Below are 14,865 nucleotides of genomic sequence, written 5' to 3' on the forward strand. Positions count from 1 at the left end.
CATGCCAGCTGTTGAAGGCTGGTTCACCACTTCAACACACTCTCATTCCAAGTACTTTGCCAATGATTTTCACCAGATCACGCATCCAATTGTTTTTTAAACCTCAGCATCAAAACATGTCCTGCTGGTATACTAGTTCAGATTACTGATTATAAGAGTAGGTTTAGTAATTTTTTTTAATAAAATATCTAAACATTAATTGGATGTACCAGTTTTTCTCAACCCTAGCTTATATCATAACTGTGTTATCACTTGGACTTTTAAATTTTGTTGTTCTCCAGGTAGTGACTGGATCATCAGCAGAGATATTGAAAGTATAACGATATTAACATTTTTAAGTGTTCAGCATTAAACAATTCAGCTAAATTACCACTTTTAAACAATTATTCTACATGTCCTATAAAAAAATAGATTTTCACTTCTTGTCAAACTTATTGCAGAAAGTGAGCATTTAGAAAAATTACTGCCTACCTTCAGTAGGCCTTTTATCTATGAGGTTTTTCAGTCTAATTCTCTGGTGTACCTGTTGAAGCTGCTTCTTTTTTTACTTTACATGGCAGAAAACTGGAAAGCTACTGTTTATACAACATTTCCTAGACCTTTTCTTTGTGATATTCTGGTAATTCATTTTTCCTCACTCCATTACTACCTTATCCTCAGGCAAACAAACTAATTCTTCACTTTAAAGTTATTCCCTAAGTATCCCCTACATGTTTAAGCATGACCATCATCCACACTTATTCACATCGTAATGACTTCAAATTCCAAAATTATTCAAGAAGAGACTACCTCTTGAATCTAAGGTACTGGGTTCACCTATACAATCACTTTGATGGCAGGAAAGAGGGATGGCCAAAAATTTGTAAGGCATCTAATGCAAAAGAACTTGAAGTACTGGACTGCCAATAAGACTTAGGTTTTTTGTAACTCTAGGTGAACTTTTAAGATGCAAGATGATGTTGATAGTTGTAAGGGGAAGTATGCCGGGGCAGAAGTTATTGATTAGGGTGCTGGAACTGGGCACGTCTGTAGTTTTTCTAAAGTGAGTCATGTGGTAGATTCTTAATGTGAACGTTTTTGTTCGTTCTATCAGGCCCTGCAGATGTGTATTTCACTTTGAAAACAATACTAGACAAGTAAGAAACAAATATTCACTTCAGTTGTCAGTGTCATTTTACTAAAAGAAGCTTCAATTTCTTCATAATAGGGCTTTTGCAGCTGGGTGGGGAAGGAAAGCACACAAGAGGAAATGAGTCCAACGATCCCAAATGAAATATAAAGCATTTTGATATCAAAATTAGCACAAAAGAGGTCAAGGTCACGAGTAGAAGATAACCGGATTCATTAATGTCTGACGTAGTATTTCCTTTTCATTTGAAACTGAGAGCCAAGCAGTATACCTGGCAATTTAGAGCATGTCCTATGCAATTGCCATTTGGAATGCTTTGCTGTAGTCAAACACTACCACCTAAAGAAGCATGGTAAAACAAATGAGGCCTCTAATAGCACAACAGCATTACTGACTTTCAAAGTGATGAGCTTACTGTTCTGTACAAATATTAAGCCCAAAGTTACAGAGTGCCAGTGCTTAGGACATGGGTTTCTATGTTAAAGCCTGTTAATGACTTAAGCCTCAGGACAAATCCACTTACAGAGGACGCAATATCATCTGAAAAGTATTATGTATGGTTTTTTATCTTTATCAATTTACATTTATTTTTTTACTTATTTTAATGTTACTTATACGACATATAATTTTATAGTTATTACATTATCCTTATCAAGCAAGTGTACCTTCTTGAATGTTTTTGTTTCCAAGGAAAAAGCTGTTTTACCTGTCATTTATGATGTATTAAAAGGTGCAAGCAGAACTTCCCCTGAAGTCTCTAGAAGCAGCTAGATTTATAAGATTACTTGTAAAGGATGGATTTAAAACCAGACCATTCATTTTCTGTTGCAGAAGCAAGAATACTGATAGCATCCACCAATTCACCATAACAATGCTACATTTAAAATTAGTCCAAATACAGGCTAGATCATTTTGCATTTGGGAAAAGAACACCCCCATTTCCATACATACATCTTGCCCCCTTTTTGGTATGCTTGCAGCTTATTTCTCTGTAGGGCAGCATCATAGTCTCTCTCTTACTCTGCAGTCTTAAATGCCAAATATATCCGGCTGCCCTTAGCTTTAATCTGTGTCTTCACATGAGTCCGGAACAGAAGAGGTAGTCGTAGTCCCTCACCCAAAGAGATCTGCACTGAAGGTTCCCCCTTTCCTATCAGATGACTTGACATTTCTGTCATAGCTCAATATAGCTGCATACATCTGCCCTAAACCAGCAGATATATGCCTCATGCAATTATATGTGTGGAGACTCACCCGAGGAGGACAATCTTGCATAGATGCAAGTCCCCTGTTAGTAGCTAGTTAACTAGCTTTGACACTGCTGTTGGTGAACAGCAGTTACAAAACACTTTGCACAGGATGCAAAACCTGAAGACGAACTGCATACACTTCAAAACAGTAAGCCTGCATTAAGTTCCAAGCTGTTGTGGTTACGCTGCTTTTGCAGTTTCCAAATCAGCTCGCTCTGGGGGAAGGCACAACTGCAGTCAATGCTGAAAAACAGATCCAAAGACTTCTTGCATCAGCTTTGCTTTCTGTTTTTCACTAAAGGGGGAAGTAAGGACAAGGATGAAGACAGAAATAAAAAGATGAAAAGCTATCCCTGTTAAGTTAGAGTTTAATTACAATATAGGAGGTACAGACAATTGCCTTAACAGATAAGGGAGAGTCTTGGTTTGTAGTACCTGACATATGCATTGGACAATGCGCCTCAGGAAAATCTGTCTACCAGTCCTGGGCTATTTCAGACCATGGTTTGTTACCTCACCTCAGGATACCTATCTCCAAATTTCCAATGATAATTATGACATACAGCTGTGAAAATTCATCTAGTCACATTTAGCAGAGCTGTAAAGCCTCAAAAAATCACAGAATGATAGGGGTTGGAAGGGACCTCTGGAGATCATCTGTTCCAACACCCCTGCCAGAGCAGGGTCACCTAGAGCAGGTTGCACAGGAACGCGTCCAGGTGGGTTTTGAATGTCTCCAGAGATGGAGACTCCACCACCTCTCTGGGCAGCCTGTTCCAGTGCTCTGCCACCCTCAAAGTAAAGAGGTTCCTCCTCATGTTTAGATGGAACTTCCTATGCTCAAGTTTGTGCCCGTTACCTCTTGTCCTGTCACTGGGCACCACTGAAAAAAGACTGGCCTTATCCTCCTGACACCCACCCTTTAAGTATTTCTAAGCATTGATAAGATCCCCCCTCAGTCTTCCCTTTTCCAGACTAAAAAGACACAAGTCCCTCAGCCTTTCCTCATGAGAAAGATGTTCTAGTTCCCTTGTCATCTACTCAATTTAGCAATAGGTGGGAATAGTGTATCATCTATGCCTTGTATCTGGTCTGATTACATGTGGAACTTAATTATTTTAATTGTTTAGTTCATTGAAGTTGAACTTATAATGCTTATGCCTTCCAGTGCAAAGCTTAGGCAGAAAGATGTGAAAGGTGTGTCCTGGAATCTGTTGATATTCATATTTTTCTTTGCAACTCGCTGTCACCACTTTGTCTAGTAAAAGAGTGTAATATTACTGTTTAAAATGGTTTAAGGGTTCTCCTATCTGACATAATGACTCCTAATACCATCATTTGAATTGTCAGGACGCTGAGAGAAGAGACTTTAAAAGGAGAAAGGTAAATGCCTTCAGAGCTAAGATCCAATGGGAAACATTTGGAAAAAATAGGAGGCCTAGTATTTTTGGCTGCTTTTAGAAAGTGCATTGACACTAGAAGTGGAACAGCTCAGGTACTGAACATAATTCTCAAATGAGCAAAAAAAGTTTGTACTTTCAAAGTACTAGCTGAGAAAATATGAAGAAACTTTAGCACAGAAAGAATGGTTTCATTCTTTTCCCCACACCAGTTAATAGTGCTGATCCAAACTGGCAAATACAACAGTGCAGTAGAAAACTTCTAGGCAGAAATCATTACCTGGAAAATTATACTATTCAATATTCTCTTTCTTGCCAGTGGTACAAAAACACTTCAGTTATTCCTGAATAACTTTTGGCAGACTGCATCTCTGATGATTTTTTTTTTCCCCAACGAAAACCATAATTGCATAGTGGAAGAAAAACAGAGGTCACCAAGCACCACCACGTTAATTATTTTGAAGTGTGCTAATGAGTTCAGTGTATCCCCAGAATCACTTGTGTCATGTAACATCTTCTGTCAAATCTATCATCTGCTTAAGCAAAATGAAATACCTTCTGGAAATGTCTGTCTTGAGACTGAAATCATAACTATCACCAAGGGGTCACACTCCTGTGATTGCTTTGTGAAGTAATAAGGTTTATTTCTAGGGTTCTGGAGACCTTCTGATCTTGCGTAGACTTCATTAAGGAAAGGTTTTATAAAACACCTGTCTTTTCTCCCCTTTTTAAACACTTTTTGGAACATGTGTTCTAATGATAAATACAATTCATAATAGTTAAGAACGACTGGGATATCAATGCAGGATCTCTACAGGACAGAAGAGTTGTGTCTTCCACTTACAAGTGGAAAACAACTATTAAAACCCTATTTAATGTACTCCTAGAATACGAGAGGCAGTTAAAGAATAGGAATAGGAACTCCTAGTGATCTAACAGTTTAGCTGAACAGACAGATGCTGTCATTCCCTTGGTCAAACTAAAAGTCTCTCTACATTGCTTCAACCGTGTACTTGAGAGGCTTGATCAGGAAGATGTATGACTCGAGAAACAAGAGAGGCGGGAAAAATCTGTTAGCCTCAAACCTCTCTGGATCAGCCTAGAGAGAGGAAGAGTGCTCCCCTCTCCTCTTTGAACTCTTCTCTGAACTGTTGAATTTGTGTAATGTAGAACAACTGCCAAATAAAGCAAAGCACAGGGAGCAAGTTGGCAAGGAGGTGAGAGTTTAGTTTTGAAAATAAAAAGGATATGTCTCTATGATAAATGACATAACTTTCTTGCATAACCATTTAAAGACCATTGATATGAAAATAACGAAATAGCAAAGTTGCATTCGGCTCAGAGAGCTCGAGATGCCAGTTCTGTTAGATCTATACCAGCCTTGTCTTTCCACAGGTGTACATAAACTCGTTCCAGATTTGAAAGAACTTAATACCAACTAGCATGTTTCTATAGTAAGAAGAATTGAAACAAAAAAAATTAAAAATCATTTTTTCCCTTTTTCATACACACAGAAAAACATTACTTTGCTGGAGAAAATGACACTCTGAAGTATTATTTAAGTGAAAATTACAGGGCACTTGACACAGAATTCGCAACCACATACATCTGTGTATGACTAAGGATATAAAACAAGATCTCATGTGACCTTTCAATCTTAGGCATAATGATTAGCCTATAATATTGCTAGTCTGCTCCCAGCTCTCCTGAAGTCTTATTAAAAACACCCTTTCAAGACACATTTCTCTCCCCTTAACAGGCAAATTCCTTTGCTGCCAAGAAAAGCAAGCGAGAGAGAACCGTATGAAATACCGCATAGTGTTGTACTGCGTGTTAGGAAAACCAAACGATTAGCTCGCAGGCATGCTATCACCAGGTGCAGTGAGCAGCAGAAAATACAATCAGAAAAGGGGCACAGAACAAGCTGATAAAAGCTGCGAGCGTAGGGGCTGCCCCTGTAACCACCCAGATCAAGCCACAGGAAGTAGCTGTAACAAGTCACTGTAGGATAAGCCTGAGCCGGCTACTGGTGTACCAGGCACACGGCAGCTTTGCCGCTTTCGCTGGCCCCGTAATCCAGCAGTAACGGTGCTCTCACTTCTACCCCACCATCCTTTGTACAAAGCATGGCATTTTAATTCATTTGCCTTCATTCTTGAAAATATTTAAAAATCCACTGAAACGGAAGAGCACACTTATTTCACTTATCAAGAAACTCCAGTGGGATGCTATCCTTTACGTGCTTTAAATTGTTTTGTTTTGTTGTTGGTTTTTTTTAAATCACCCTTCCCTTTTCTCCTTTTTTCAGAGCTCCTAGACCACTCAAAATTCCTTTTTTCTCTCCCCCCCATTACTTGAGCTCTGGCTGGACTTTTAGCAGTCATTTGTGGTTTAACAGCTTATTCCAACCCATTTTCCACTATTAATACTTTCTGAATTACTTTCTTACAATAGAAGGTAGTTGAAGATCCCAAAACTGATGTAGAAATGGCAGGTTTCTGGTTATGTGGAGAGCTATTTATCAAAAACTATCCCTTTTTCTTCCTGTTTTCTCCTTCTCCCTCTTTCCACCCTAGCACTTGTCACCCTCCCTCACCTACATCCATATGGAAAAAACCCAAACACCCAACCTTAAAAAAATCATACTTTATCCAGAGGCACATTTTGGTTGGCAGTACCTTGATCCAGACTTCAATATATGTTATACTGGTCATGATTAAATATTCCAGTGGAATGTAAAATAACTGTTTTACCTCTCAAATACTGTTTCCTTTTCTTAGAAAAATGGTTGAAAAAAGTACTGGCTTTAGAAATCTTTAACCTTATTTTTGTGGATCCAAACCTCATTTAGGCAAAAGCTGGACAGAGACAACCAGCAGCATCCAGAAAAAGTTAAGAAAAAAATTTCTCCTCCTTGCTTCCAGTTAGCTACTAGCTTAAGTACATTCAGAATAGTACCTGAACTACTCTGTACCCAGAATGATCATTTTAAAACCTCTTCCGACGATTAAATTATCTATAGTTCAGATTTTTAAAGTAATCAGAAAAAGGTTTTGAAAATGATCATTCCAATTCCTTTCGAAGCTTTCCAATTAGAAAAAAAATAATCACAAAATCATTTCATAAAAACCGCTTAACATAAAGTAGGGATATAATTAATAACTGGAGTGTGGCAGCTAAGACCAACTAATATACCCTCATTTCAAAAATGGCTGCAACTATTTTCAAATAATTAAAATAAGTTAAACAAACATAGCCAGGCCCACAAAAAAATGCAGCTGAAAAATGATTTAGGAAAAAATTCTTCACAGAAAAAGTGGTTAGACACTGGAATAGGCTGCCCAGGGAGGTGGTGGAGTCACCACCATGTGGAGGAATGTGTTTAAGACTCGTTTAGATGTGGTGTTGGGGGATATGGTGTAAGGGAGAACTTTGTAGAGTGGAGTTGATGGTTGGACTCAATGATCCCAAGGGTCTTTTCCAACCTAAATGATTTTATGATTCTATGATTTCTTTGACAAACCAACAATGCAGCCTGGCTTGCTTTAGGGCTGAAAAGCAGCATATGCCTGCGCAGTGATATTCATCTAAAAAGATGTTTATCAGCTGGTTAGAAGGATTTGCAGATGCAGTGTAGAAGCAGGCAAGAGTGGAAATGGGGACAGGAAGGAGTTACAGTAGAAGAGGACAGTAGAGTCCCAGCATCAGTAAGTCAGTGCTCATGCACTCTTCAGACAACCCTGAAGTAAGTAATTTAGAGGATTTAGTTTACCACTTCTTATTCCAGCCGTCTTACAAGAATTTTTATAATTACTTTAAAAATTTGATAACGCAAACAATGGGGGGAATCTAATCATATTTACACCCACCTCCTCCTTTAATCTGCAATATCTAATCTTTCTACTGCAATCTGAACTAGTAAACATGAAATTGTAAAACAAACAAACAAAACCAACCAAACAAAAAAACTCCACAAAAACAATTTGTATGAAAATTCTATGGTTTTGCAATCCATATTCTACTGATAAATAGCTGCATGACTCGCTTTGGCATCTCCATGAAGACGATATATCAAAAACCTTGTGCTATGTATGAAAATAACATCGTTATCCTATGTTTTCTGATTCCTTCTTAGAACTGTTAGAAACCATGATACTAAAAAATTCTGATCTGACAGAACTCAGGAATGAAAACCTTAAATGGAAAGTTATTCAAGTTATTTGATTAATTTAGGACACATCAATGCTTAAGCAACTTTTAACTATTTTTGGAAACTAAGCTTGATACTGTATCAAATCAACATAAGTATGTCATTATATTCATATGTCTAGAAAACTTAATGAAAGAAAACATAAATACAAGAAGATTAAAGATAATATTTAAAACCACAGATTCTGTGTCTACTGTGAGGTCACCCCCAAAGATGTCACACTGCATGCTAATCAAATCCTTCGCATTACTGCAATTGTAGCACCCGATGAAGTCAGATAAAGGTACTTGCAACGATAACCCCTTCATGAAGACTTTTGTCATGAGACTGTCAAACTGTAGAGTATAATGGATTTCCAGCACTCAGGTTTAATCAAACTAGACAAAAATGTTGGAGACACTCCAACTGTTTTATGGCTTAGGGCATGAAGGATCCTGAGATTGCTTCCCAAATGCTGTCAGATGCTACATCTCCCAGACTTGAATTCCTGCCTTCCTTGACACTCTCTTACTGACCCCAGGAAATTCCACTATAGCAGCTCTATGTCCCCCTCAGCAGAAGAAAAATGCAGCAGCGCATCCAAGCCGCACTCCCTCAAAGATCCATGCATCAATAATTATTTTAAATGAAACATCAGCTTTTCAGGATTTAATTACACAGTACCACAACTGTAAGTTTTATACATTCCTGGATGTTTTAGTCAGCAGGACTGTTGCCCGATGGATGTATAGAAATGCCTGCTGTTCATGTGTGACAACAAGACTTAACAGCATAAAGCTGACAAATGGCTGACCAAACTGTTAAAAGAAGGAAAAAAATATCTCTATATAGCCTACAGAAATTTCCTCTGAAAAATTTACTTTTTAAATAAATGCTATTAGCTGACATATTTCAGACTTTTAAAATTCCTTTTTTGTATTTGAAAACTGATCTCTTTTTTTGGAGCAAGATTATTTAATCACTGCTTCAAAATTGCAATAAACATACTAATCACTAAATATCACATCCAAACAGTAAATTGAAAGTGCTGCTTTATTCACAAATATGTTTTCTTGTTCTTACAATACCAATGACTAGTTAGAAGTTTCAGTGTTTTCTACAGACGATTTACTCGAGTAAAAACTATTTAAAAATATGATAGCAGTAGCAGCTTTACATTCATAAACTTCTACATAAAAAACTCCTCAGATCAGAAGTCAGAAACTAGAGGTAAGAAAACAGATTTTAATTTCAATTTTCCAAAACTTGTCACATTTTAGAAAGAAAATGACTATTTATTACTTGTACATGTAAGAGTTTATCTCAAGACTGGCAGACATAAAAGGATTTGTGGTTTATGCATTTGATTTAGAGACATAATTAGATAATTATCTCACTGTACCGTTCACAGAGAGGAACTGCAGAAGCTCCTAACTCCTTCCTGTTTCCATCTGATATATAAAGAAGCCCTGTTTATAACAAGGCAGTTCAGAAGTCTTACCTGAGTTTGCTTCATTGCCCGTTCCATTCTGCGAGTACTTCCTTTCTCAAGCTTGGTCCGAAGGAGTAAGGCTGACGTCTGAATGGCCCAGAACTTCGGCTGAGAGAGCAAGCACTGCAGAGAAAAATAACATTTTTTTCATTATTTCATTTTAAAAGACACTGAAGACGGTAAAGTTTTTAACAGCTTTCTCAAGCATGAATGCTGTTTCCTATTCTGAAAGTCAAATACGTGGTTGTAGTTCTTATTTGATGAATGGAAGGCTGTATAGGTTACCTTAATCTATTTTCAATATAAAAGGTGGCCATCAAACTATTTTCTCCTTCTCAGATACTGCAGCACTGTGCGTTTATTTACCCATATGGTGCACGCACCAAACTGCACCAATTAAAATGGCTACTCAGAATGAAAGGAAAATAAAGAATTTGATGCTGAGTAGTCTGGCTCAGCCTTTTCCACATCTGCATACTGGATAGTTGTAGACAGCAGCAGGGATTCTACTTCTAAAGGCTGAACAAACCCAGTTCTCCCTTGGCCCTTCCTCATATGCGAGGTCCTGCGATGCCTGCATTAACAGCACCTCCAAATCAAATAGGCTGAAGTTGCTAAGAATCTGAAGAATATTAATTAATTTAGAATTTGCCAATAGATTTTAGAATTAGAGAATAACAGGACAGATTTTTGATGTGTAGTAAGATGTACAGGGAATACGGAATAATCTAGGTAAAAACTTCCCTAAAGACATGGTAGGTTATCACTTGGAATGTCCTGCTCTGATGCCAGGAACTTGGTGCCAGTCTCTAACCACTGATTTTTAGGAAAGCCTAATAGATTTGTAGCCAACACAACTTTGATATCCCTTAATAATTTACAGACCACCTGGATTCTTTCCAGCATGGTTTCAGACACAGTATACCATTTTTCTCTTACATATTGAATTTGAAAAGGGAGACAGCAGGAAAACTTCCTTGCTAATTTTATTGACATGAAAATATGATCCAGCTTCTCTGAGAAAATAAATTTGTCTATAGATATTTGTAGACTGGAGAAAAAGCCCCAGTGGTTTTATTCTTTCCTCTCAAAGACCTCCCAAAGCATTAAAAAGTATACTTCAATGGTGGTTTGTGTGAAACGCCTGACAAATTTCTGTCATATTGTAATCTATCTGTTTGTCTTTTCCCCAGTGGTTTCACAGGCAAGGAAGCAGAAAGAAACAAGCTAAACCAAATTCTCTCCAAGCAAAACTAAAATGGGAAGACAGGCGACAGCAAATGAAAGCATAAGTGAAAACAGTATGAATGCACGTACAGCCACCAAACACTTCAACATCAGCTGATCCTCTGTCTTGCGACCAACAATCTCTGCACTGATTCTTTCATGACTTCTACTCAGTATTACATTAAGAAGTACCCAAAGACTTCTATACTTTCCCTCCACGTGCTGAGGACCTGGAAGTATTAAGGGAATGCAATCACAACATTCTATATTCTGTATACTTTCAAGTGCCCCTTTTACAAATTAATTACAAGCAGTAAATCTGTTAACTGGTCCAAATCCTAGTTCTGAGAGCTCATCTCTCTTGTGTCTCACCATGGGAAGTTCAGTCTACTACCTATTTTTGTTTGGTCTTCAGACAAACAGTCCACTTCAGGATGCAAGCAAGACATTCCTAACAGAGGATCACGATTTCTGAATTTATTCTTCCGTGGCCATTCCAGCTGGCTGCTAAAAAACCCCTTAACGGATTGTTAGGGCAAACACTTGAACAATATTTACTTCAGCGTAAAAACTTCTTTTGTGAGAAAGATTACCCTTTCCCCCATTTTCTCCACTATTGGTATTCTGTCATATTATTTTATTTTTTACTTAAAGGCAATTTTTTCTCTGCTACATGGTGGTAGATGCTAATATTTAAATTTTTCAAATGAACACAACATCTGTCAAAAAAATAACGAAATCTAAAGGGCTTGACTAATAATGCTCCTCAATACATTTTCAGGTCCAACTATACAGCCCTTGTCCAGCAGCAGAGACTTGTCCCCTCACTCTGGTTCACCTTAGCAGTTGCCACAAGCAGGACACAGCATGAAGCCTCTGTGTCCATGCCATGCAGCTCTGCAAGAGAACCAGCAGCTGACGAAAGCCTCTACACATACCTCCTACGACACTGTCAAGGCAGTGATTTAAGCAATCACGCTGTATGAGGTGTGAATAAAATCATATGGGGAGGGAGGAGAAGCGAAGAGAAACAGGGTGGAAGGGAGGCAGAGAGAATGACGTTTCGCTCCTCTGCAGGAGCAATGGCAGTCTTATCAGGAATAAAAGTCCTGCTTATTAAAGGCATTCATAAAATAAATGTAAGGTATACCTGCTATACAATTATAGAAGAAAAATATGAATTCTCTAAGAGTTCTATTGATACAAAAAACCCACTGCAACTGCATAGGACAACGAGAAGCAGGCCTATTTTTCAGTTAAGAAACACTTGCAATTTTATACTTGTACCAAGCTCAGTCGTGTGCCAGAACTCAAATGCTCACCTTTTCATTGCCTAATTGTAATGTTTAAAGCACCACAGATACAAAATAATACATGTATAAAGGGCACAAATGTTTATACTCAAGGGCAGTAAAGAATAATTTCAGAACATGTACCCATAACTATTAAGCAAGCTTTAATCTTCTACCCAAAATCTCCATAAATTCAGAATAAATATTTTCTTGGAAGTCTCAAAGCTTTATATTTTCACCTGAAGATAAATCTAGACTCTATTAATGAGACTATAGGTTAAAATAAAACATCTGGCAAAAAAAAACCCCTAAATCAAGATTATGCAAGTTTTGTCAACATATCTGAAAGTTTATCGTACTATACCAAAAGCAGCTAATGAAATTAACAAAATAATTCTAAAACAAAAACACTACTGAGACTCTTCAAAAGTCATCTTTGTTCTTACTTTAGGGAAAGAACAATAAAATAAAGAAAAAGAAAACCATGAAAATTAGGTGGGGTGAGAAAAAAGGAAAGAGAATAAGGTTATGCAACATTTTCTGCACTGAATGCAATGTTTTCACATGGGAAAACTCATTTCTCCAATTCTTTGCCACATTTTTTCCTAAAAACAAGAACCTTTTATATCATCCTCTCCCATCATATCAAACTGTAAAAAGGAGATTACCAAGACATTACACAAAACAGAATATTTCATTTAATTTATCATCCTTATCTGACATTGTAACGAAACAACGTGATCCTCAAAGTCTTAATAACAAAGTAGTCCGTTATTGTACAATACCTTTATAATACCCCCATTATTATGCAAGAACAAAATGGCAAGTAATAACCTGAATCGTGAGATAGGTGCACATTGCTAATGACACCCAGATCAAACCCAGGCTAACTCTCAGGTACCATTAATGAATGATTCAGCCTCATCATTATTCAGAACTTAACCTAGGCGTGATGCACTCCCTGATCACTCTAATGACTTTCTGTTAGAGAAACAGAGAAAGAATGGTTGCACAATTTGCAACACCTATACAAAATTCAGAACAAGCTAGCAAGAATCTTCAAGGAAGCTTTTGCCATTGGTATTTCATATGCATACATACATACGAACCTATCTGTATATTATTTATGAAGTTACAATGTTTGGTTTTAAGGAAACTACACACAGAGTAAGCAGCCTGCAGCTCAAATTCAAGAATGTAATATACTCAAGATAAAGCAGAAGACTTAACCAAATAACCCTGGGAAAGCTGGGATACACAGAGGAGCATTACGCAATACTGTAAGATCTCCAACTTACAACCCAAATCAAACCAAAGTCTTTTGAAGGGCAGATGAATAAGACTGTATCAGTCAGCCATGACTTATAACAGGTATAGGCTGTTCACAGCAACTCTTCTGCAATACTCCGTCTACTATTTAAAAAAGTAGCAGTTCCTATAGGAATTTTTTCTGACATCAAAGTCAGGAAGAGCTTATGTGGGCTTATTAGACATGCTAGACAACCTGGAACAGGTAAAGGTGATCCCCGTTAACTGCAGTTCTAAATAATTTGAACACTTTATGATTTTCCCTTATTGTAAATCTATGCTTTAATTTTTATTTTTATTTTTTTTAATTCTTTTATTCTTGTACTTTTCTCACTGATGAACTATCAGCAGCCTAACAAACTACTATGATTGCTATAATGGAGCTATCACTTGAAAGAGGACTTTCAAACTCTGAACACTTTTAATCGCAACCAGCTGTTGAATTCCCAAGAGTTTGCACATCAGTCCATCACCGAACCAAAAATATTCTGCTTATTGGCCAAATTGCCAGGATGTGGTGAAATGACATACCCTGAGGACTGCTCTGTTCCTCTGTCCTCCCCTCCAAAGAAATGACCTTTAGTTTAGATTCACTCAGGTATTTGCTAACATATTTTAAGTTACAAACAAAAAAACAGAAAACACTGTGAGGGACTTCGAAAAAATGAAAAAAAATAATAAATCCCTTTCTAGTTTCTTTTCATTACCAATTTCAGTTAACATACTGCAGCAGCTTTGTTGTTTGGTTTTCCAAAAAAGCCACACATAATTAAGATATCCCAATTACTTACATGGATTAATTTATGTCTATTTTTCATTAGTCTTGCTTCATATGACCAAGTATATCATTATATGGTGATTTTCATGAATTCATTCAGAAAATTAACATGAAAACCTTATTTCTTCAATATAACCAAAGGCAAAATGACAAGCCTAGAATTTATTCTATGCTTCTCTGTAAAATGAGAAAATACTGTGGCTTCTTTTCAACGTCCCATCCTATATTGTGCACAGCAGCCAGGTGAGCACATTAAAAAACCTAGTTGGAGGCATGAACAGGCAAAATTCTTGCTTCTTGCAGTTGTTTTGCAGACATGTCTGTTAATCTCTGGTGAAGGACTCTGTCACTGAAAGCTACCTTAAAAGTGCTTAATTTTTTTTTTCAGCATACAGCAGAGGATTCTTTGACATAAAAAGTTCTACAGAATTCAATCCTAAAAAACAAGAGAAGAAAGTCAGTATAAGATTAGGGAGAATTTGATTTTGTTTTCCACAGTCTCGTCCAAATCATCTGATGCTTAAATTTCTGCGTAAATAACACACGTTTTTTTTAAAAAATGTCATGTTCAAATGACAATCCCTGCAATTCTGAAAAACAGTATGCACAGGAAACTTTGCCCTGGGAAGAAGTTAGGGGAACTTTATACAAAACTATTTCTTATTACCTAAGAAAGATTAAGGCAAGGTAAGGTCCAGAGAAAAGCAAAAGAATACAAGTTTTGAGAAATGTCCTTAGAATATCAACTTCTATGTTAATTGAGCTTGAATGCGGATGATTTCCAGTAATATTGGCAGATC

The 14,865-nt window shown here is 37.1% G+C and overlaps 1 protein-coding gene across 1 annotated transcript in view; it reads right to left on the minus strand.

The window, feature by feature from the left end:
- The window catches only part of TTC27 (tetratricopeptide repeat domain 27), a 132,017-nt gene that overhangs the window by 48,091 nt on the left and 69,061 nt on the right, over nt 1-14,865 (minus strand). Inside the window, exon 10 of the mRNA XM_063328806.1 lies at nt 9,470-9,583. Within this exon, the coding sequence (XP_063184876.1) occupies nt 9,470-9,583 (114 nt within the window). The remainder of the gene's footprint in view (nt 1-9,469; nt 9,584-14,865) is intronic.

This window comes from Chroicocephalus ridibundus, chromosome 3, assembly GCF_963924245.1.
Source record: "Chroicocephalus ridibundus chromosome 3, bChrRid1.1, whole genome shotgun sequence".
Taxonomy (NCBI): domain Eukaryota; kingdom Metazoa; phylum Chordata; class Aves; order Charadriiformes; family Laridae; genus Chroicocephalus; species Chroicocephalus ridibundus.